Here is a 24,609-nt window from a genome sequence, read left to right on the forward strand (position 1 = left end):
GAAATTGAACTGAGCCCACCTACCCCCCTCTATTAAAACAGTTCAAAGATTTGTGGTAAATGGCGGAAAATATTACTGATACCATATTACTGGTTCTTTGATAAAATAAGGTTTAAACAAAAAAGGTATTGAAATAATTGGTTCATATGAACTACATATGTATGTACATATGTACAAACGTAACTGTGTACGGAATTGATTTTACGTTCAAGAGCATGAACTCATAAGTATTTGAACACTTGTTGCTTTGGTGGTATTGTTGGTGGCATGATCTTCATGTTTTCAATATTCTCTCTTTATACAGCACTAGCAACATGATCCGAAAATTATTGACCCCTACCTAATATAATCATACCTTGCAATGTAGATAAGTTTTGCAGCACTGATTTTGGTATTTTAATACTGTTATTTTATGTTGGCCCTATGTTAGATTTGATTTTTAAGTTTAAAAACAAAGAGCATAGAAATTTACATTCGCGGGTTTTCCGAATTTTCGCAATCTCAAACCTAGCTTCCGTGCATCACTTATTCCAATGGATTGCATATAAATCCTTTTTTGGGATATCCTCTCTTAATTTTCCCTCGCCACAACGTCCCTTTTCAGCACAACAATTTCCTTACATTCCATACTTACTTATGTTTTCTTATGTTTCTGCATTGAACCTCGGAGCGGATAGAGCAACATTCGTTATGGGGGAATGGATATTATACAGTTGAGGAAATGTTTTTCACCTAAGGCGCAAAAACGAGGAACTAGTCAGTTTCTGTTTTAAAGCTATTTAAACGATACTCTGCAGTTTTTTGTCTTATTAAAATGACCAAGAATTGATATCAGGATCGAGATATATATATTTACAAGACACTAAGTAATATGGGTGCAACTTGAGTAGTTCGTCAGTATTTTTACGGTATATTTTTAAGAGAAACGGTATATTTCGGTATATTTCTGAGGGTCAGGCCGTATATTTGTATCGCCGTCCCCGCGGTCACACTGGTCCTCGCTCATAGCGAGGTTAGTTTTAATTTATTTAAACAAATTCAACAACAAATTCAAGCCATAGCCAGCGAAAAGTCTTTAAACTCAATCGAGCGCCTTCAATTAAAATGTGTGTGAACTTATAATTGGCTTTCGTTTCTGTTCTCGGGTGTTTGTGCGTGTTTCGTTTTTGTGTTTGATTTGTCATTCCTTTGCGGCGTTTGTTCGTCGCTTATTTTTGGTTAAACAAATTGCGTTTTCTGTGTGTGGTGTAAGCATTTGATCTAAAGAAAATCGCTTAGAATTAAGTATTGGACGAATTGGGCAATAAGTAATTGCAGAAAGACAGCGGCACAATTGAAAAATGCAAATCTATTAAAACAGGTTGTCGAGACTCTTTCTCTGTCCCTCTCCCTGCCCCTACTCTGCCTCTCCCTTTTTCTCTGTGTCTGCTAATCGTTCGCTTTGGTATTTGTTGCGGCATTTGCTGCCAACTAAGAGCGCGCGAGAGAGAGAGAGGGAGGGAGCGCTTGGGCAAGTCAATGCACGGCATTAATTATACCCCAAGTAAAAGATGGCCAGTAAAAGAAAAAGACAACTAAACTTATATGCCTTCTATTATGCTGCTATTTCCTCTGCTTCGGGGCTGGTTTTAAGGGGCGTTTGTTCCGCTTATTTGGGGCATGATTCACTTTGGTTTGTTTTGGATCCGTCTGCATTTTGTGCAGCAGCAACAACAACTACCTGTGGAATGCCTTCCAAATGTCAAAGTTGACAACAGCTGTTTGGGCGCCAGTTCAAACTAGAATCGAACTAGTGTGTGTGCATGTGGGCGCTCTCTTGATTAATCTTTTATCTTATTCTTTTTGCAGTTTTGCTGTTATCTTTTCGTGTTTTCGTTTGTGCGTCTGTGCGTTTTTGCGTGTTTATGTGTGTTTGAGTACGTGCGTGTTTTAGCGAAAACAAATCAATTAAATAACGGTGAAGCAAATGCAGAAAATGCCCTCGCAAATCTTGACCGATGGCAGCAGCGGCGCCGGCAGTCTGAACAGCGCCAGCCTGCTGGCCAACACTCCCAACAGCATTACGGTGAAAACCGCCTACAACGGCCAGGTAATCATCACCACCATCAACAAGAATGTCTCCTACGAGGAGCTCTGCTATGAAATACGCAACATATGCCGATTTCCCATCGATCAGGTAAGCTTTCAGATAAACTTTAGTGCGGAAGAAGGTATCTACAGGCAAAGATTACTTCCTTTTGCAGGCCTTTACCATCAAGTGGGTGGACGAGGAGAACGATCCATGTACGATATCCACCAAAATGGAACTGGACGAGGCCATACGATTGTATGAGATGAACTACGATTCCCAATTGGTCATTCATGGTGAGTTCTTAAGCCATTTACGATACCTATTCATAGGCTCTGAAGATTCCCATGATGAACATTTAGTACATAAGCCCGCATAAATCCAGCTGTGGTTGGATGTGGTACAATATCACTTATCAATTCAGGTTACTTATCTTTTGAGTCATTATTAAATGTACATTAGTACTGTATATTTATATGCTGTACAACAGAAAACCTTACGACTTTTCCATATATTTACGTATAATTGTGGAAGCTTGTAGAATATTGATTATAGGTATTATCAAATGTTTTATATATCTTTAAAATATATATCTTTTTATTTAATTGGCAGATATATTCATGTATCTTGAAACTCTTCCTGCATTTGTTGAAAGACCATGGGTGTATGGAAGTTTTCATTCTAATTATTCGACCTTCCCCCAAGTTGTATCCTACAATTTTGATTGAATAATCCCCGAAAAGTAGGCTACAATAAAGCAAATAAGCAACAGCATCAAAGTGCCTGCAGTGCTTGAGCTGCTTTAAAACATTTAAGCTCGATTAAACAGGACGAGAGCACAGAGGGCTTTATTAGTCCTGCTGCCATGCAGCGCCCCCCGCTGACCCCAGACATTGCCGAAAGCGAAGAGCATCTCCTCGACTTAATAACATAAAATATTAATTAACTTGTACTCACACAGACACACACGCTCAATTGCCACAGAACCTGCCTTGTGGCTTGGCCTAAAGCATACAACCTTTTTCTCTTCACTTTTCCATACAAATTCTGTTGGCTGTTGGCTTGTCGGGTTCGTTTATAATTCATTATAATTAAATTGTTTGCTCAGTGTGGGTTTAGGTTTTTGGCTAATTTTTTTGGAGGGGGGATTTTAATTTGCAACACATATGAGAACTCATTTTTTGTTAAATGGTTGCCACAAAAAGATGGGACTTGGTCTGGCAAACGGCAAACAGAGAACCCTCTCTAAAAACAAAAATAAATTACTAAACAAAGATCAGAATGAAAATAAAATGGACAGAAGAAGGAATGCTCTTTAAATACAGTTCAAAAATATTATTTAGTTTGCCTCAAAATTACAAATTTAAGTACATTATAAGACTATCTCAACGAGTGCATCATCTTATCATCATTATATATACGATATGTTGCATTCCCTGTAGAGTGTTAGCTTCTGGTGAGACCCAGCTTACCTTTGGCCGTATCCCGTATTGTGAGCGTGTACCCGGAAAGAGGAGACCTAACTGCACGGCAGATATGATAACTGCCAGCAGTACTAAACAAAGTTGGAGAAGAGTCGTTGTGTCCCCTTTTTCTGGCTTTGTTTTTGTGTGTGTTGTTGGGCCAGGCATCCTTATATTTGGTGGCAATACGGATGCAGCACTCTCCTCCTCAAAAAAAAAAGGAAATTGTGGGCCACATTGTCATACCCTTGCAGGGGGTATTCTGATGTTGACCAACAGTGTGTAACCCAAGGGAGGGCCACTTCCGTCACCATAAACTCTATCCAGGTGATATTTGTATACCATTCACCAGAAATCAGACAGCACATACATGAGACACTCTTGAGAATCGCATAGAACGGCGCCTGGTTAGTGGAGTGTAGCTATAGAATCACCATGATTCTGTACAATCGCTTTGTAAGGGTATAAAGAGGTTCGGCCTTCGCAGTTAGACTTCCGTACTTGTAGTTTGTTGTTTTGTGGCCACGTGTGAAAAAAGCGGATTAAAAGCATTCTGCCAGTGCGTGTATGGGGGTATTATGTTACCGTTACAGGCGTTAGAACGGCCCGGCACACACACACACACACACACACACATGCACCCGTACCTGTACATGTATCCTAAAAGCATTACACGACAAGACTTGCTGATGTTGTTGTTACTGCTTCCTCTGGTGTTCCCTGCCGCTGCCTGCCTGTTATGTTGTTGGTGTGGTTACACTGTCCCTGTGCCAGTGTTGATTAGTAAATGGCACTGTTGGTATGAACACGTGTGCGTGTGTGTTTATAAGCCGTTGTTTCGGCTCCAGTAGGGTGTGGGGGGGGAGGTTCTTTTTGTATGTTACCGGCTTACCTTCCGGCTTCATCTCCGGCCCGTACCAACAATGCTGCGACCGCCCTCCTGTCCATCCCAAAACGGAACTGACAATAACAACGGTAGAAAAAAGCCAGCAACAGAAAGTACCGTTATAATTTATGCGCCTGCAATATGGCCACGCTGGCCCAGCCACAGACACACACACACGCACAGACACAGACAACCGACGAGGCAGAGAAAAACGTTATCCAGGTCCAAATAACTTTGGAGCACATAAGGTCGGTCGATACACAAGATGCCGCTACACCAGAGCGAGACGGGAGAGAATGCGATGGAGACAGCTAGAAAGACAGAGAGGTAGAGACAGAGAGAGAGAGAGAGAGAGCATTTCCCCAAGCGTAACAAAAAACAGCTGAGCTGAAGCTGAGGCCCGGCATTGCCAGCTCGGTGTGTTTCAGGCTGCCTGGCAATGGCCCAAAGCGCCGGTCTGCGGCTTTTATTTGTGCTGCAAAAACAACTCCGCAGCGGAGGAGCCAGGCGCGGGAGAGCAGCCCGTCCGCGTCACCTGACATTGAACTCTCTCGTTAGCTTTGGCTCTGGCTTTGGCTCTCTGCAAACTTTATTCCTCAGCCAGCGCGAGAAATATCCCCAGCATAACGGGACTGCTTCGGCATTCACTCGCGCGTTGGCTGTTTGCCTGTGTGGAAGTGCCGTGCGGACTCCGAATCGACTCCGGGCCCCCAAATCGTGTTTAACCTCGCGTCTCGCACACTCACGCGTACACCCGAACACCACAGTACACATACATATATATGATTATATATATGCATATAACTATGTTTATGTATACGTATTCGTGCACACATATAACGCTGTAAAGCATTTGCGGTGTAAAGTCGAAACAAATTCATAGACGAAGCCGTCAAAAGTAACGAAAAAAGTGCCAAACAACATAATTTTATATAATTATAAGCATTTCTGCAGGCCCCCCCAACCCGTAGCTGCGTATCTGCCCTCTCGCATACTTTGGTAATCCTGAAAATCGTACAGAAAAAATCAATTGCCCCTGGGCAACATTTTTTGACGGCTCTGCCGGCGTGTTAGTCGTCGGTTTTTCTGATTAGTTGCCATACAATTTCCTTTTTTGGCAACAAATGCGTCGGAGGGAAAAGGGCTGAAACGAGAAAGATTAACATAAATTCATGTATATTTTCATGAATGGAACTTTCGGGCTGCTAATAAAGTGGAAACTTTCGGAATTTGTAAGAAAGAAGGCCAGCGGACAGAGGAAACACGAATTGTTGAGTTGAATTTATGGAAATTTTGTAGCTTTAACTCGGAGCAGTCTCGGGGTATCTAGCATACCTTTAGGCGTTGGACGGCAAAGGATTCTTGCAACACCATCCATTAAGATTCTAGGGCTCCATCCGCTGGATGAAACTATCTGTCCTTTATTATAAATGTGTTCTGGACTTGTAAGGTATATATTCCCTAAAGTCATATTAAATCTTAAGTGTTGAGGTAAAAGTTTTCGGGACAGTGTTCGAAATCTAGCGGTAAGCGAAATCGAACCATTTCCATTTCCATGTTGAACCAGACACACTCAGAGACGGGCGTGTGTGTTTGTGTGTGCGAGAATCCCCACCCTAAACTTGACCCCAGGCATTTGCACTTCATCAAGCGATGCTTGCACTGCCTCTGCGTCTGTGCCAGACCAGAATAAATGGATATACGTATATCGTATAGGCGTGCATATACAAATACAATACATACTTACGCCAGAAGCTGCAGGGCAGTGGAATTTTCCTTTTTGGCAAGACATTTTGTTGGCCAGGCTGTCGCAATGCTATTTCAACTTTTTCGTTTCTTTCTGCGTCCCTGAAGGCTTTTGTTGGGCGCCCACACCCCCCGCCCCCCAAAACCAGGTGTTCTGCTTCCTCCGCAAAAAGTTAAATCAGCAAATTTTCACTTTTCCCCGAATTGGTTTCAGAATTCTCGGGTTCCTTTGGGCCCGGCCTGTGCCCCATTATGATTGTTTGGCAAACTTTAATGATGCCATTGGGCTTAATGAAATTATTGTTAGTTCAGCAAACAAGAAGTCCACTTTGATGCAAAAGTAGGGAGAGGAATCGAGCATTGCGGGGTCTTCCATTCAATATGCACATGACGTCCCTTTGACTGGGCAACGCCATAACGCCCGGTGCTTTTGCTGGTAACTTTATACTGCCACAGCATCCGTCCTCCACTCTCCATCCTCCGTTTGTTGAGATTGAAATTTTATAACCGTGTGGGAGCTGAAGGGGAAGCAGGTGCCCAGGCTTGGGACTTGACGTCACTCGGTCCAACCAAATTGATGTTTAACTATTGATGCCCGACGCGGCTTGTAGCTGGTATCCAGGAGATTGTTTCGCATCTCTCCAGATGTCCATTGCCTGCTTATGTTTATCGCTGCATGGCCTGGCCTGCACTGGCCTGGCCATAGATTGGGGCGTGTCTGGCTAAATATGAAGCTGTATCGGCTCAGTGATGTAAGAAGCTGCGCTTAATGGTGGTTTCAGTTTATTTAAATGCGGTATTAATGGTTCACATAATAAGTAATGCAGTTAATAGGCAATTGATATGGTTGTACGCATAATTAAATTTGATAGCACTCGATTGCATTAAATGTCTAAATCAGATTACAATTGAATAACATATATCGTATATATTAGGTTGGTAACAGATTGAGTAACCAGTTTGTAATTAGAGCTGCCAATGATACAGGCCAACCATCCAATTCTCTTGGTCTCTAGAGCTGTGGCGAGCACGGAGGTCGGATAAGGTCTGCTGTGAGTGGTTTTGTGTGGGATGTTTTGCCCCCTCCTGGGCAAACAAGCAGCAACCAATATTCATGCTCCAATTACAGGAAAAACAATGCCGGCCGGGCCAGGACACAAGTGTTTATATTTAGCAAACGATGTGGAAGAGAGGGCGGGCGGGAGGGAGAGAAGAGTAAGCCAAGTTCCGAAATGCATCACTTTGAGGCCTTGTCCGCCCCTCGAGACTGCATCATCAGCAGATAAGCCAAGAGCAGGCGATGGAAAACAGGGAGATGGGAAATGAGGACCAAACAAAAGGACCTGCTTGCCTTGTCACGACAAAAGCTCTTGAGTCAAGTGGTGGCTGTCCGTCCACCTAAGCAGCCCTTGGAATTGGTCCCAGCCTTCGTATTGGTCTTGGCAGTCCCCAGCATCAGCTTTCGATCCACTTGCACCCTCGTTAATCATGCGAATTATGCATGAAAGTGGAGTACTTAATTTCAATTGTCTAAACAACAACGTCAGCGACAAGCGATTTCGATGTGACCTACCAATACACTTGAAGAAAATTTTCTATTTACACTTGACTGCATTGGTGGGTGGGTGGGCTGATGGCAGGGGGTACAGCGGACTGCATACTTATGTGGGCAACTGAGTAAATTTCCCTGCGCGCGTCTTACAGGGAGAGAAGAGAAGCCAGCAGAAGACCCAGCGAGAGAGAGAGAGAGCAAGAGTAAGCGGCGCTTTTGTTCAAGGTGTATTTATTATGAGGTGCCAGAGACCATCCTTGGTACTCTTTTGCCGTCTGTCTAGGAACAAAGCAGAGTAGCGAAGACTTCGAATTCGGTATTTAAGTGCGAAAGAGCCGCCTCTATTGGGCACTGAATTGCGTTGCAGCAAAGACTATACAATACCAAGGTGTTGCATGAGCGACCAAAAAGCTGTTCTATGGCGGGTCCTAACATTATGACCCAAAAGGCACGAGGGAGCGCGCGGGGTTTCAATTCCCTTTTCGCCTCTACTTCGTCTCTACCGCGACCCCGCTGCCCATCGGTTTCGTCTGTTCGGCAATGCCTTCACCAGCAACGAAATAATTCTGGACTCTCGAGCCTCAGCACCTCAGCGCCTCAGCAAATATTTATTGACTAACTAACTAATTTAGCAAGTTGAGACGGTCAAAGGTCCCACTGTGCCGCTCCAAAGACATCGGCGATCCGCGACCACCGCTTCGACGGTGAAGGCATTTCCGAACAGACGAAGCCGATGGGCAGCGGGGTCGCGGTAGAGACGAAGTACAGGCGAAAAGGGAATTGAAACCCCGCGCGCTCCCTCGTGCCTTTTGGGTCCTAATGTTAGGGCCCGCCATAGAACAGCTTTTTGGTCGCTCATGCAACATCTTGGTATTGTATAGTCTTTGGTAATAGAGAATTGAAGTACTAGCCCCGCGCGCCCGTACCATGAAGCGTCAAACGAAAATTGAAAAAGCATTTGTTCCTCATGCAACATCTTGGTATTGTATAGTCTTTGGTTGCAGCCTGTATTGGGCAGAGAAACTGAAACGCAGGCAAAGAGAGTAGAAAAAACTTTCGGAAGAGTAGATGCTGGCAATACTCCTCAACCCCCCCCTCCCTCAATACACCTTGCTCTCCTGCTCTCTTCGGCTCTCTTTCGTCTTTCGGCTGCTGCTCTGTTTCGCCTTCGCCTTCTGCTTCTGCTTCTGCCTCTTTCACGCCTTTGTCAATTTGCAGCAACTTGTGCGCTCGTTTGACTTGGGTTAAATTGTTTGTGATTATCGTCGCAGCAACTGTCTGCAAAAGTTTGTGCCAGGCCAGTGTGCGTGTGTGTGTGTGTGCGCCTTGACAGAGTTGTCAGCTGTTTCACTTGCATTGCTCCCCGCTCGCTTTCTCTCTCGCCCAGCCGCTCTCTCTGTCGCTCTTTTGCCCATTATTGCACAATTTATATTTTTTGTTTTAGGTGTGGTTTCTGCGGCAACGGCGTCTGCATGTGACGCCCACACACCGACCACGCCCTTAGCGCACGCTTATGGTCGGTCGGTCGTATCCTTGCACAAGGAGGTTTTTCTTGCTTTTGTTTTAATCAATCATTTTTTACAAAACTCTGCCCTTTTTGTGGTAGTTGATCGGAGTGCCAGGGGAGGGCACCCTAGAGCTGGGGTGGGGGCTTTCAAAGTTTGCATAGTTTCTAGTCGGCCTGTGGAGCTTTTGCCATGTAACTGTAATTGCAGCTGGGACCTTGTTCCGCTTTGCTCCGGCACTTCTTCTTCCGCCGCCGTCGCCGCAGCCTGTTCTTCGTTATTTTGTTATGCGCTCCATTTGTGGAATATAGGGAGTGGCACAGTGGGCCCCTGATGGGAAAAACGGCAGTCGAATATAGTGAAAAAGGATAGGCGGAAATACAAATAAAACAAAAAGCTTGAAGATACGAGTCTCGTATTCTCAAATTGAAAGTACTTCTGCCCCAAACACAGAAAAACATCTTTCGAATTGAGCTTTAAGCTTTCGAATTTTACAACAAGTTGTTGCCCCTTTCAGGCCACGGTGCATGTCCTTTGAGAACGTTGCAAGCTTATACAAATTTTGCGGCAATTAATCGCGATTTCAAGTCAAGTGCCAACCGCGATTTAAGCGAATACCAAAAACAAATCAAAGCCCGTCGGAAAAAGGATTAACCCACGAACAGAAGATGGCCTGGGGATACTGGTCGGCCACTGTGGATCGGGGACGCGCGCCGCGCCGCCTAACGCAGTGCACACCGCTGCCCGTGAACATAGTGCAGCAGGAGGAGGAGGAGGAGGAGCAGCAGCAGCAGCAGCCGTTGCCGCCAGCGTGCATGCCCCAGCAGCAGCAGCAGCCGCATCAGCATCAGCACCAACAATCGCAAACCTGCCCCAGCACGCCGTCAGCCAATCAACAGGGGAGCGGCAACCTCTGCTACAGTCCGTCGTGTCGGTCCCGCTGCTCGAGTCCGTGTCCGGGCTCCCCCTGCGGCTCCATAACACCGCCGCCACCGCCGATGCTGACATCCTCGCAGCAGCATCTCCACTCGAACAAGAACTGTCCCGCTGCCCAGCACCTGATGACACACCTGGACTATGCGGCCAGAAGGCAATCGTTGGATCAGCTGGATAGTCCGCAGGTACTACAGGAGAGAATTCCCTTGACAAAGAGCTCTGCTTGAAGGGTGGCTACGATAGTTCATCAGTCATTGCTCCATTCCTTAGAGAAGTCAATGATTAGTGGGTGGTTTACAGGAAACACTTACCACTAGAGCAATCACCCATTTATCATTGATGATTCGATATATTTGATACACAAAGGAATGCAAAGGAATACAAATCTCAATCTGAACCTTTAAGCAGAGCTCTACAAAGCGAGTCAAAACCGATACCACTCTGATCCTGATCTCTCTACCTCTCTCCCTCCCCTTAAAGTCCAAGTACTTCGACATCCAGGCCAATCAGCTGTCGGACATCATGTGCCGGGGCGCAGTGGTCAGCTCCATACAGTCGGCCAACAACACACTAACCCGAGGCGTCTCGCTGCACAGTCGGAGCGGCAGTGCCCATGGGAGTCACCACGGAAGCCACCATGGGAGCCACCACAGCCACAGCCACCACGGGAGTGCCCATGGATCGTTGGGCTGCCTCCAGGGGGGCGTAGGAGTGGGCGTTGGCGTGGGCGTCGGTACCGGAAGCACCGGTAGCATTGGAATGATGTCGGCGGGCCACATCGATACGGGCGACTATGATGTGCCGCATCCGCACCCGTACACGCACCACTATATACAGACAACGGCATCGGTGACGCCCCCGCGTGGCAGCCTGAGCCGGCCGGGATCGGCGGGAGCCGTGTGTGCCGGTCACGACTCCGGATCGGATTCGAGTCAGGGCTGTGGCGGCTCCATCATGGGAGGAATGCTCGTCATGGGCCATCCCGGCCACATGGGCAGCCTGGGACACCACAGCACGGGCAGCGGCTCCCTCGGACGGTGCTCAAGTCGCTGCCACAACACGAACACTACAACGACGGATGACTCGGGCGGCGGCAGCAGTGGTGGCGGCGGTGGAGGCGTCGGCGGAGGCAGTGCCTCGATTGCCGTGGGCATGCCTGGCATGCTGATTGACTACCATCATGGCCACCACAGTCACAGTGGCAGCGCCGGCAGCGGCCTCAACGGCTGCGGAGCGGGCAGCATCGCCGGCGGAAGCATTGGAGGTCGCAGCAGTGTCCTGGGCACCATTCACAACGGCCACGGCCATCATCATCAGCAATATCATCACGAGTGCATTCACTACGAGCGTCTGCCCATTCCCGTGCCCATTCCCACAGTGCCCATGGGCGTGGCCCTGCCACAGCAGCAGCAGCAGATGCCGCCGCAGCATCAGCTGCAGTCGGAGGAGGAGATCGAGCCGGCCTATGCGACAGGTAAATGGATATGTTCGAGAGCATAAGCTGGCCCTAAACCATAATTTTAGCTTTAATTTATTTATATTATATTCACTAAATGGATATGTTCGAGAGCATAGGCTGGCCCTAAACCATAATTTTAGCTTTAATTTATTTATATTATATTCACTAAATATTGTCTTTGCCAATAAATATTTTATTTTCCATTTTTGTATAGATTACTTATGTTTTATTGAATTGTTTTTTTTTTATTTTTTTTTTTGATACCCACAAGTTGTAGCCCTCGACTTGCCCAGCCCTGAGCCTATCGTGGAATCCCCATTTGCTGCGCTCTCACTTGCTCCCAATTAGAGGACGGGCCCTGGGCGTTCGGTTCTTGTGACAATTCAATCGACCACTTGAGCACTTGAGGCTGATTCTGTTCTGTTCTGTTTTGCACTTGATTTTATTGTTCTTTTGTTATGTTTTTGGTTCTCTTTACGTCTGTTCCGTGGTGGAGCCTCAGTTTACTGTTGAAAGTCGCGCGGTGACGACGCCCCGCGCGTGCCAAAAGAGCCTTAACGTCTCTTAACTGGAACATCAGCCAATTGGTCATTGTTTTGAGTTCGGCTCAAGCGACCGGCCACAGCCCCAAAGAGAGCCCCGAACCCCCACCGACCGCAATGATCATCTGGAGCGGCTTCTGCGAGGCGGCCCAAATATATAGCACTCAGACGGCGACGTTTATGAGTGGTGGGGCATCGTGTTAGTATTGGAAGTGTGCTCTTGGGTGTGTGGAGAGGGACCGGACCCGGACTACAAATCGATCTAGATTCTATATAGATCTTCCTTGGAAAGCACATACTGCCTTTCCTTTGTGACTACGACCTTGTGGCTGATTAGTCCCTTGTCCGTTATGAGTAATGTGATTGCAAATCGCACCTTTTTAGCCACACTTCGCGACTAAGTGGGCTCCTATTTGTGTATTTCCCCAGGCCTGCTAGTCATAAACTTTGTTATCTCCCGGGGCAAGGCATTTACGAGGTATGAAAAATACAGAAACCGGCAGAAACAGCAAAAAAAAAGAAAAACAACAGAGACCAAACAAATTTTGTCCCTCATATCAGAATTGATAACACTGATAGCCATACCGAGTGTTCGTGTGTTTTTTTGTTTTTTTTTCCATGGATACGCCACGGCGGGTGAGAATCTCTAAGAGACGCGACCGGCCCGTACCAGTCAACGAACTGGACTACACCTTCGGGGCTTCCCAGCTAAACTCACCACCACGCACAGCTGCACACCTCATTCCCCGCGGGATCACCGCAAAGTATTACTTCGCGGGGATGGGTTGCCTACGTTAGGCACTCTCCTCTACGCGTCGCTCCCTTTCGCATCTTCTCAGATCGCTCTGGATGGCTATTAGGGTGTTGCTAACGCGCTGCCAGTTCTCGTCGGACTCCGTCATGAACGCCATTAGCTCCTCTGGTCGTGGGAAATACTCTGCACTTGAGCGGTACCTCGTGCAGTGGTAGATCACATGCTCCGGATCCTCGCTCTCATTCGAACACTCAGGACACTCGGGAGTATCCTCGTGTTTGAACCTATGTAGATACTTCCTGTATCCTCCGTGACCCGTCAGGAATTGGGTGAGGTGGTAGTTCATCTCTCCGCTTCTCCGCCCTATCCATGACTCAATGTCCGGGATTAGTCTATGGGTCCACCGTCCATTTGTGGCCGTGTCCCATCTTGCCTGCCATTTTTCTATCGACGCCCGCCTTTCCGACGCACGGATGGTCTCTAGCGATGCATTAGTTCGCATCCCTGCGCGCGCTTCATATACATGTGTCATCTCGAGCGCTAGTATATCCACCGGTATCATGGCCGCGAGGACCAGGGCTGCGTTATCCGACACCGTCCTATATCCAGACACTACTCGAAGAGCGCAGAGCCGATATGGCACTGACATCTTTCTTCTTAGACTCATGTTGCCGGATAGGGTTGAAGACCACACCGGCGCAGCGTACAGTAGGATCGAGGCCACTACTCTCGCCAGGAGTATGCGACGACCTGCCTTGGGTCCACCAATATTGGGGAGCATCCTTGCGAGTGCTGCCTGCATCCGGGAGGCTTTTTGACTCGCGTACTCGGTGTGGGCCCGGTAGTTCAATCGGTTATCCAGCATCACGCCTAGGTACCGGATTGACTCCTGCGACTTAATAGTCGCATTACCCACGCGAAACGTCGCGTACTCCACCTTCTTCCGACTCGTGATGAGTACAGCCTCCGTTTTGTGGCCAGCCAGGTCCAATCCCGCGTTTTCCATCCAGTTGGATACGATCCGGATTGCCTCGTTGGCCGTCGCCTCGACATCTCGGAGCTCTTTGGCTACCACGACCAGGGCGAGATCGTCAGCGAAACCGACAAGCGTGCATCCCTGCGGGAGCTGGAGTCTCAGGACGTCGTCGTACATTATGTTCCGCAGTAGAGGTCCTAAGACTGATCCCTGTGGAACTCCGGCTGTCACCCTGTAGAGCTTTGGTCCCTCCTCCGTCTCGTACCTCAGTACCCTACCCGACAGGTAGCTTGCTATTATCCGAAGCAGGTAGGTGGGAACTCCGATTCTCCCGAGCGCCTCGTTTATCCGAGACCAGTTCGCTGAGTTAAACGCGTTACGGATATCCAGGGTCACCACCGCGCAGTACTCCTTTGTGCCAAATCTCCATCTTATTCCCTCGATCGCTCTGGATGCAATGTCGGTGACTGCCTTGATGGCGTCGACCGTTGATTTGGCCTTCCGGAATCCGTACTGGGACTCCGATAAGGCCTCCTTCTCCTGGATCACAACTTGCAGTCGGTTGTAGACGGTTCTCTCCAGGGTTTTGCCGACCGTATCCAGCAAACATATTGGGCGGTATCCTGATGGTTCCTCCGGGGACTTATTTCCTTTGGGTAGAAGTATTAGCCGCTGCACTTTCCACTGCTCTGGAAACACTCCTTCTCGTAGGCATTTGTTGAACGTGTCAACAAATACTTCTGGTCTGGTGGTTGCTCCAAGCTTCAATGCCTTGTTTGGGATACCGTCCGGTCCTCGTGCCTTTTTATCCCCAATTCTCCTGGTAGCCGCTATCACCTCCTCAACAGAAATCTGTTGCCACAGCTCGGAGTCTTGGCTCGAGACGCTCTCCTCCCTATACGGGTGCTGTGGGAATATTGGCTATCTGTCTTTTCGTTGCTGCTCCGCATTAGAAGTGGATCGCCTGGTGGTCGCTGAACGTAAACTCCTCGCTTACTCTCCACGTAGATCCCCTATGGAGTGAGACGCTCATGAAGGTTAGGTCGATAATGGACCCTCGACCCGCCTGGAAGTAGGTTAGCTTCCTGCCATCGTTTGCGAGTATTACGTCCAAGGACGCAAATTCCTCGAGCAGACACGTGTCTCTGGCGTTGGTTTCCTTACTGCCCCACTCTACGGACCACGCATTAAAGTCTCCCGCTATTATTACGGGGGCTCTTCCGCGCGCGTCTTCCGCTATATGCGCTAGCATACTTTGGTCCCAGCTCGGCGGGGCATAGCAGCTAAAGAAGGTTACCTCTCTAAGCCTCGCTCTAACAAATCCTTCGTTGGCTGCGCATATCTCCTGGGGGTGGATTTGTACGGCCCAGATGGCCGCCTTGCCGCAACTGCTGCTGGTCCAACCGCTTCCTGGTATCGCCCTGAATGGCTCGCAGATGAGCACGACTTCGGTCTTCCTCTCCCTGACTGCTTGTCTCAGGAGAGACTGAGCAGCTTCGCAATGGTTTAAGTTCAGCTGAGTACACCTCATGCTGATCTTTTAGTCAGGGCGTTCCTAAACTGGGGGCATCTACCGCTGCCGGCCACGTGCTTCCAGTCTGCGCTCGTTCCCTTGCAGAGCATGCACTGTGGTTCCAGGCTACAGTCATTTGCCAGTTGGTTCTCCTTTCCACATCTTCTACACAGCTTGGACCTATCTACTTTGCTACTGCACTGTCGTGCCATATGCCCAAACTCGAGACATCTGAAGCATTTGGTGACGCTGATTCGCTCACGCAGTCTGCATCTTACCCAGCCTACTTTTAGGACTCCTATTTTCAGAGCCTTTTGAGCGCTCTCCGCTGGCAGCCTGATTGTGGCCGTCTGGGTTCCGCCGTATGCCTTTCTCAGCTGGATGTCATCCGCAGACAGCTCCGCCAATTCCACCTGGCTTCTCAGAGCCTCGCATATATCCTCCGTGGTGGTTATTTCGTCCAGGTCCTTGCACTCTACGGTCACCCGGTGCGACAGGCTACGGACTTCTGCGTGCTCCTTCAGCGTATTGGCTACCAGGCTTTTAAACGTCTCCGTCTCCTCTCCCGACTTGTTAAGCTGTAGGAGTAGCTCTCCTTTTTGGGTCCTCCTGATCCTGGCGACCGCATCACCGAGTCCACGCAGGGTTTCGTCCGTCCTAACCTTGCGCAGTATCTCTGCATAGGACTTTTCACCTTTGGTGGCAATGACGATGGCGTCTGGTCGCGTCTTGTCCGCGAGCACTCCAGTCGGCTTTTGCGGCCTCTTTCTTCTGCGCCGGTTGGTCACCGTCAGAAATGGGGTCTCCTCCGGCTCCTTTCTCTCCCTTTCAGCGTGGGCGTCCTTTTCAACTGCTACTCCTGGTGTGGTCTGGACCTCCGGGAGAGGTCTGAAAATCGGTGACGTCTGAGAGGAATGGTGGGTCCTGATCACCGCCTTAGCTCCTTCGTCGTGCTGCTGGATAGCAACCAGCTCATACAGCACCCTTATGCTCTCGATCGAGTCCCGCATGGGTTGGTTTATGGATCGCCTCTTGCCATCCTCGAGCATCTCCACTAGCTGCGTGATCTCTCGTCCTAGATCGCGCAGCGCTGTGCTGCCCTGAGCTTTTTGGTGCTGCTCCGGGCCAGGGAGGGCCGGCAGCGGGGCGTCGGTCCGCTCACCAGTTGGCGTTCTCGCCATTTTTTTGCTTTTATTGAAGCCTTCTGAGTCGTTCGTCGTTATGGGTGTGATACTTTTACTCATTTTGTTGGGTCCCAACTCGTAAGCCGTTGTCCTTGTCTGTTGTACAGTCGCGTTATGATCCCATGGTTGTCTATGCAAGCAGGGAGGCCATGCGAGGGTTGACTCCCGCCCTTATGGGGTCGGGAGTTCAGAGCCGGATCCGCGCTAGTCAGGAGTGACTCAACTGAGCCTGTACGTCCAATTTAATGGCTACGGAACAAGGAGCGTGCTTAGAGATTTTCCAATTTTTCACGGGACGGGGGCAGAAGCAGCATTAACCTAGCAGCCATTTCGGCGGGGTTTCATTCCGCGTACTAAAGTGCTAGAATGCTGGCTTCCGTCAGCCCTGGGGTCATCAATCCAAAAAAGGGGGGTCCAGTTCCTATCCTAAGACTTTACTGGTCTCCGTCTTAGTCGCCTTCTCGTATTAGCTAGGTGCTTCACAAGTGTGTTAGACCTATCCGGGGGATACCTGGCATGTGCCGGCGATTACGAGTTGCTTTAGTGCTCTTTAGAGGGAGCAGAACATCCCCGTGTCTTCTTAGTCGCCTCATACGACAAGCTGTGACATGCTGTGGTGGTATTCTACTGCCCGCTCACCACACGGGTGCCAGTGTTCGTGTGTGTGTGTGTGTGTGTGTGTGTGTGTTAGATTCTAGGTCAATGCAAGGCATGGGGCAATATGTAGAATCTATCACTATTATAACCGTGTAGACAGGCAGAATTATTGAACCCAGGCAGACAACACACTCGGGACGCTTTAATTGAATTATGCATGAACAAGTGGTCTCAATTGATGGACTAGTCCCCCGGAAAAGCTTAATTAACATTACTTGGAATAGGGAGAGAGAGAGGGAGAGAGAGAGAGTACCCTCCTATCTATCTATGGCACACACTCCCCCACTCCATAGCTCATTCTGTAGCTGCATCTGTGTCTGTATCTGTATCTCTCTCTCTCGCTGTCTGTATTCTCCACTTGGTGCGTAGCACAGAGAGATAAGGAGCTAGTCGTGGAACGGGTGCTCGACAGACAACAGCAACACATGTGGCTGGGACGGAATCCGTTTATAAGTAAAAATCGCTGAATAAAATCACATTAAATTGATAAGCGACCACCGCAGCGAGTGGTAATAATAGACCCAATGGGCAAACTAGCTTTCCGTAAGCATGCCCAGCCGTCCCAATTTGCTATATACATATATGTATATATAGTTCTCACAAACAATCTTTTCCTTTGTTGTTTCAGTATTTCCCAATGTTCCTCAAGCGCCGGGATTGTCCTGTGATGGCGAAGATCGTGAGTATATCCGGATTACATAGATCAGAATTATTTTCAATCATTATCTCCTTTCACAGGCAGCATCTATCGACGTGGTGCTCGACGGTGGCGTAAACTGTATCGCGTCAACGGACACATTTTCCAGGCCAAGCGTTTCAATCGGGTGAGTATCCCCCATCCCACCCAAATCCCAAATTCTAATCGGTTTTCCCTTCCCTTCTTGATTGCAGCGTGCTTTCTGTGCCTATTGCCAGGATCGTATCTGGGGCCTGGGACGACAGGGTTTCAAGTGCATACAATGCAAGCTGCTGGTGCACAAAAAGTGCCACAAGCTGGTGCAGAAGCACTGCACCGACCAGCCAGAGCCGTTGGTCAAGGAGCAGGCCGAGGAGTCGAGCGACCCGATGCCGGTGCCATTGCCCCCGCTGCCGTACGAGGCCATGGGCGGCAGCTCGGACGCCTGCGAGACGCACGATCATGCGCACATCGTGGCCCCGCCACCGCCCGATGATCCCCTGGAGCCGGGCACCCAGCGCCAGTACTCGCTGAACGACTTTGAGCTGATACGCGTCATCGGCCGTGGAAGCTACGCCAAGGTGCTAATGGTGGAGCTGCGGCGCACGCGTCGCATCTACGCCATGAAGGTGATCAAGAAGGCCCTGGTGACCGACGACGAGGACATCGACTGGGTGCAGACGGAGAAGCATGTGTTCGAGACGGCGTCAAACCACCCGTTCTTGGTGGGACTTCATTCGTGCTTCCAGACGCCGTCGCGTCTCTTCTTCGTCATTGAGTTCGTGCGGGGCGGCGACCTGATGTACCACATGCAGCGCCAGCGGCGGCTGCCCGAGGAGCACGCCCGCTTCTATGCGGCGGAGATAAGTCTGGCCCTGAACTTCCTCCACGAAAAGGGAATCATCTATCGCGATCTGAAGCTGGACAACGTGCTGCTCGACCACGAGGGGCACATCAAACTTACCGACTACGGCATGTGCAAGGAAGGCATTCGCTCGGGCGACACAACCTCCACGTTCTGCGGCACACCCAACTACATTGCCCCAGAGATCCTGCGAGGCGAGGACTACGGCTTCTCCGTCGACTGGTGGGCATTGGGAGTCTTGCTCTATGAGATGCTGGCCGGACGCAGTCCGTTCGACTTGGCCGGTGCCTCTGAGAATCCCGATCAGGTGAGTTTTTCCCCAACTCAAACTTAAACTGAAACTGCAACTAAGAATGTGATATGTGTTTGCCCAGAACACGGAGGATTATCTGTTCCAAGTGATTCTGGAGAAGACCATTCGTATACCGCGGTCCGTGAGCGTTCGGGCTGCCTCTGTCCTGAAAGGTTTCCTCAACAAGAATCCCGCTGATCGTTTGGGCTGCCATCGGGAGTCCGCCTTCATGGATATCGTCAGCCATCCGTTCTTCAAGAATATGGACTGGGAATTGGTAAGTGCAACGAGATTCAACCTTTCTTCTTCCTGCTGTGTCTGTGTATGGGCTTATAGAATTGTTTGTGATGATGATAATGTCCCGAGGGAATGGTTTGAATCGGATTTATAGGGTATGCTTTACAGCAGGCGAGAGGCTAGAGGCGTGAGATAGCGCAATCTCCCACCTCAGGAACGAACCCCAACTGTAATAGCCTTCCCGATTGACCCTGGGCAATAGGTCTAGGCCAAGTAAAACGTAACCCAATCGAACCTATGACTCCACCTCCACCTGGCATTAAATCTAGTCGGAGATAATCTCGCTGATAGCCAACTAACGCAACTGCAACGAAATCATTATAGAGTATTATTCTTGTTTTGTTTTACCTTCTGTTCGCTGATGTATATAAAAGCATTTCTTTTTGATTATTACGCACGCATAAAATGACGTGTACGAAGATTGCACAGAAGGAGGTGCAACCGCCTTACATACCGAACCTGGATCCTGGCGATCCCAATGTGACAACAAATTTCGATGCTCAATTTACACGAGAACCGCCCGAACTAACGCCCGACGATCCGTAAGTTAAATCGAGAATCCCCCAAAGACAAGATGGATAGCGTTTTTGTTGTTGTTAGTTTTTGTTTGTCCTTTGCATGAGATACTGCCACCGAAAGATCGTTTTTAGCCTCCAAACTAAAACTAACCCAGCAGGTAATTGTGCGTATCAATCAGCCACATTTCGACCATGCCCGTCTATTAAATCCTATTAACCGAACAGACCTCGTTTTCACAGACAGTATGTTATACAATATTATCATCGACATGATCATGCTCAAACGACACGGACATGAAAGAGAAAAACTCGGTTTTATGTTTGTCAATTGGCTGGCAGTTTTCTTTATGGTTTACCAACAAAAATTCATTATGATTTTCTACTATCCTCATGCGACGATCCATCCTCCATCATGCAGCTTGAGCGCAAACAGGTCACGCCACCATTCAAGCCACGCTTAGACTCAGATCGCGACTTGGCCAACTTCCCGCCCGAGTTCACTGGCGAGGCCGTGCAGCTGACCCCGGATGATGAGTAAGTTGAGAGATCTATCTATCTATCTCCCCCGTCCCCTTTGGTTACTTCATTAGCTTGTTGCACCATGGTTTTCGATGATTATATCTAATATGCTCCCCCTTCAACCCAATTCCTCAGTCATGTCATTGACAACATTGATCAGTCGGAGTTCGAGGGCTTTGAGTATGTGAATCCGTTGCTGATGTCCCTGGAGGATTGCGTCTGACACCACGAAACGTGTGACTTACATCCGTATAATGTAAGGGTGAGTATTTGTAGGTAAACTTTTTATTGAATTTGCATAATAATTTTACTCCATGTTGCTCTACAGCTATATGGCGAGGACTCCAGTGATTACGATTCTGTGGCAGACGATTTGAGTCTCTTGCATTTGAACAGCGCAGGAGCGACTGTGGTGGTGACTGGGGGTGGCCGGTCAATGACAATAACAATCTAAGCCAGCAGCAACATTATCGCCAGCAACAGCAACAGAAACAACAGCAATATCATCCTCATTCAGTATACTCACAGCAACAACAGCAGCAGCAACAGCAGATCTTGCAACTTCAACAGCAGCAGCAGCAACAGCAACAGCAGCAACATCATCATCATAATGGTAATAATATCAATCGTAATAATCAAATGCAAGCAAATAATAACAAAAGTCTACTGCAGCACATGTTTTGCCTTCCATTGAACTAATTAAAATAACGAATTAGATAAAGCAACATGCAACAACAATGAGCAACACAGCAACAACAACTAGCAGAGCAACTAAAAAGAAAAAGCAAAACAAAAAAAAAACCAAAACAAATTTAAAGTTAATAGAAACTAAACGAAAATGTCACAACTAACAAAATTATATAATCTTCTTAACAGCAGATACCATTTTTTGTAAAAATCTATATTACATATATGAGACAAAGAAGAAGCAAAGCAAAAAGTCACAAGTTGCGAGTATTACACAAAACAAACGATTACTTTACTACTTAAGCACTTAGGCAGCCCCGACTCCATGCAACAAAAACACTTTCATAACTCAATGCAAGACTTTTTAGCCAGAAACCCTGCGGAGGAGACTCCCAGGCGTATCCCAAGAAACCATTTTTAAGCTACATCAAATATATACATACATATATGGTATAATTTTTAAACGTTTAACAGCAACAAAAGACATTTCAATGTTAATTTTACTAAGAAGTGTGCGCAGAGAGGGGACAAACTTCAAATGAATCAATCTATGTACAACGTATAAGAATATAAAACTCTAATGTAAAATGTGTGTGTGTCTAGCGTTAGAGAGCATGGTTTTTAAAAGCGACAAACTCGTAAATATGTACCAGTTTTGTGAACAGAAATAGTTAACCGAAAGCAAAAAGAACATTTTGAGTCCGCACAGAGAAGAGTCTCCCCCGATGCCCCGTCGGGGGGCACTATTCTCGTACCACACGAACAAAAAAATTCCTTGTATTATTTATTTTTATAACAAGCAAAACAAAATCCGTCTACTGGCAATATTTCTTTGTTAGGTATTAAAAAAAAATTCTATTATGTTTTTTTTCAATGCTGTACTTACAACAACAACAGTATATATATATATATATATACTATATAAATGTATTTGTTAATTTTTTGAGCCTATTAAGAGGTACAATTTTTTTCGTGGCGATACAATTTGCCGCAAAAATAATCAAAATGCTGATATTTTTTGTTCAATCTGTTGCGTCAATCATTGCGTACGTTTTTTAAACTTAAGCCTAAATTAAGCCTGATTAATCACATAAATATTGAGAACTTTATTCAAATTAATACGTATCCAAAACCAAAATATCATTGTGTTGCAAGAGTAAAGATTGGGTTTTGAATTGCAAGAAATTAAATAAATTTCAATGTTACTTGTTAATGTATGGAAAACAAAAGATACTACACATATATTGTTTTATTTCCAGATACAACGCAATCAAAAGCAAATAATATTGATCAAACCAAGTTTTTGTTTCAGCAATTATTCATAATAGCAAGCAATCCACTCGAATGCAACAAATCGACAAACACTAAACCACTTACGAATTGCACTTTAATGTTAAAACGAAGCCTGTTAAAAGGAGATCAGAGCCCTTCCTTCCCCTCTAAATTCCCTGTTGTGTTTGATATCCAAGATCTACGAGTACGTTGACCTAGGTGTAAATGTTTTCAACTGAGCGTATACTATATGTATGTAATTGTATCTTCTTGAACTGATGTTTCCGACTGTTTTGTTATTTACGTACATACTTGATGCACTTTTGGCATACCATATTGATGCTAGCAAAATGTCAAAACGAAATTTAGAACGTAAGCATTAATTGCGTAACAATTATCCATATAAACAAAAACGAATAAAGTATTGTATAAGAAAGAGAAATTGTCTTGATTCTTAAGCATTTAACCTGTTTAATTGTTCAGTTGTTATACCCTTATTCTTAATCAGAACGAGGGGGAACGTTGTGAGTTGCAGCGGACACCGCAACTCTACACTTATACCCGATACTAAGTCAGTATGGCTCTCCTCCGGCAGACGCCGCTAATATTGAACGACACGACAAAGAGTGCGTGCGAGAGAGACAGAAAATCAGTCTGAGCGTGACGTCGGGGGCTGCGTAGCCAGTGCAAATTGATTTGTTCCTATTGGCTATAAAAATGATCTGATCTGATCCAGATCATGATTCCGCGTTTTTAGTTTTCTCGTATCCTCAATATTGTGGATGCAACAGATTTTCGTCCTTTGTGGGGGCGGAAGGGGGTGGGGCGAAATTTTGAGATATACGTTTTAAAGTGAGATCTAACAGGAGTGCGGATACCAAATTTGGTTACTCTAGCCTTAATAGTCTCTGAGATTTGTGAATATCCCCAGATTTTCATCCTTTGCGTGGGCAGAAGGGGGTGTGGCGAAATTTTGAAACAAACTCGTCTCGGTCCGATATATAAGGAGTGTGGATACCAAATTTGGTTGCTCTAGCTTTTATAGTCTCTGAGATCTAGGCGCTAATGTTTTACTCTAAGCAAAGCCGGCTATGCTACGTGTGTGTTAGAGAGAGACAGGGCGAGAAAAAATGAAATTGTTTTCTTGATGCTGGCTATAATAATTATACGATCTTATTCAAATTCTGCAGTCTAAAAGATATGGTCGTGAACGAAAACAGACTGTGAAATGGGGGAATGCTTAGGGGAACCTCTCATCTCTTGCCACACCTGTCACCTACCTCCTCCTCGCGCAGGTCATCGTTTACGTACAGACTCAGGGTGTCCAGCTTGAGCATTATTCGATACTCCTGGGCGGGTGTTTCGGAGGTGCTCGAAGAGTGGCAAGTGCTGAGCCAGAGCCGGTACTGACGTGTGACGTCCTCTGTGTACTGGTCATGCGACTTGCCATCGATGTACAGGGAGTACTCGTACTTGAAGCCTGGTGCTGGATCAACGCGTATAATGCAGCGGGACTGATCGATGTGAAAGGTCTCCTCACCGACCAGCTTGAACATCCAGTCGCGTCGCAGGACCTCCTGCAATGAGTTATGACAGTGCTCAGTGGGGGATAAAATGTAATCCACTTAAAAAAAAAAACTAAAAAAAGTTTAATTCCATTTTCCGGGTTACGAATGCGAGCACAACAGTAATTATATAGCCGTACACTATGCAAATACTTCACCCCACTCCCGTTTCCAGCTGGAGGTTGAAAGACGAATTGACCCAAATCATGCGCCGCCCACTAGTTGTGCCATGTTCCAGCTCTCTGCGGTACATCTAGGTAGCAAAAAAAGCACTATAGAGTATATATTTTACAGTTTTAAGTTGAGGTGTTGGATACCTTGCCATTGATGGGGACACACCATTGGGCCACTATATTCTGTTTGTTGTAGCGCTGGTCCTCGGGCACATGATCCTGCGTCATGATGGGCTGCGTGGCCAGATTCTCCAAGCGCAGTGTGGGCGACAGAAAAGACATTGACTCGATCCAACTCTTTCCCACCGTAAACGTGAACGTAAAATAATCAATAGCGCCCATTAAAATTCAAGTAATTGCATTTAAAGTGAAACCAAAAAACTGGGGTTATACAACCGCCAGGAGCCTTGTCTTGTCAAAGGTTCAAAGAACTTTAAGGGATTGGGCTACGCAAAATCTAGATCTAGCTAGTGTAGTATGCTCATATTAAATTAAATATAATAT

General features: G+C 47.1%; 2 protein-coding genes across 8 annotated transcripts; one reads left to right on the top strand and one right to left on the bottom strand.

The window, feature by feature from the left end:
* The first annotated feature begins 995 nt into the window (after window positions 1–995).
* LOC108159893 (atypical protein kinase C) lies at window positions 996–22,324 on the top strand. Of its 7 annotated transcripts, none has more exons than XM_017293513.2 (11): window positions 1,000–1,106; window positions 1,849–2,176; window positions 2,244–2,364; window positions 17,870–17,920; window positions 17,980–18,065; window positions 18,133–19,089; window positions 19,157–19,351; window positions 20,308–20,423; window positions 20,544–20,670; window positions 20,737–21,021; window positions 21,081–21,868. In XM_017293513.2, the coding sequence occupies exons 2-9, from the start codon at window positions 1,967–1,969 to the stop codon at window positions 20,629–20,631; spliced, it is 1,824 nt and encodes a 607-aa protein (XP_017149002.2). In that variant the 5' UTR covers window positions 1,000–1,106; window positions 1,849–1,966; the 3' UTR covers window positions 20,632–20,670; window positions 20,737–21,021; window positions 21,081–21,868. The 7 variants fall into 7 exon arrangements, with proteins under 7 accessions (XP_033253253.1, XP_017149002.2, XP_017149001.2 ...); XM_017293512.2 differs by having other exon boundaries at window positions 1,001–1,247; XM_017293511.2 differs by lacking the exons at window positions 1,000–1,106; window positions 1,849–2,176; window positions 2,244–2,364 and adding exons at window positions 9,784–10,341; window positions 10,637–11,630 and having other exon boundaries at window positions 21,081–22,324.
* A 1,260-nt stretch (window positions 22,325–23,584) lies between these two features.
* On the bottom strand, window positions 23,585–24,405 carry LOC117192249 (fas apoptotic inhibitory molecule 1-like). Its single transcript, XM_033396913.1, has 3 exons — window positions 24,250–24,405; window positions 24,124–24,185; window positions 23,585–23,948 (listed from the first exon to the last, which is right to left on the bottom strand). Exons 1-3 carry the CDS (start codon window positions 24,385–24,387, stop codon window positions 23,621–23,623), a joined length of 528 nt encoding a protein of 175 aa, XP_033252804.1. The 5' UTR covers window positions 24,388–24,405; the 3' UTR covers window positions 23,585–23,620.
* Window positions 24,406–24,609: the final 204 nt, after the last annotated feature.

This window comes from Drosophila miranda, assembly GCF_003369915.1.
Source record: "Drosophila miranda strain MSH22 chromosome Y unlocalized genomic scaffold, D.miranda_PacBio2.1 Contig_Y2_pilon, whole genome shotgun sequence".
NCBI classification, from domain to species: domain Eukaryota; kingdom Metazoa; phylum Arthropoda; class Insecta; order Diptera; family Drosophilidae; genus Drosophila; species Drosophila miranda.

Coding starts and splice junctions, on each gene's coding strand:
- LOC117192249 (XM_033396913.1), bottom strand. CDS start 24,387: ATGTCTTTTCTGTCGCCCACACTGCGCTTGGAGAATCTGGCCACGCAG. Junction 24,186..24,249: donor GTGTCCCCATCAATGGCAAG/GTATCCAACACC, acceptor TTTGCTACCTAG/ATGTACCGCAGAGAGCTGGA. Junction 23,949..24,123: donor CGCATGATTTGGGTCAATTC/GTCTTTCAACCT, acceptor TCATAACTCATT/GCAGGAGGTCCTGCGACGCG.
- LOC108159893 (XM_017293511.2), top strand. CDS start 9,889: ATGGCCTGGGGATACTGGTCGGCCACTGTGGATCGGGGACGCGCGCCG. Junction 11,631..17,869: donor CGAGCCGGCCTATGCGACAG/GTAAATGGATAT, acceptor TTGTTGTTTCAG/TATTTCCCAATGTTCCTCAA. Junction 19,352..20,307: donor AGAATATGGACTGGGAATTG/GTAAGTGCAACG, acceptor TCCATCATGCAG/CTTGAGCGCAAACAGGTCAC.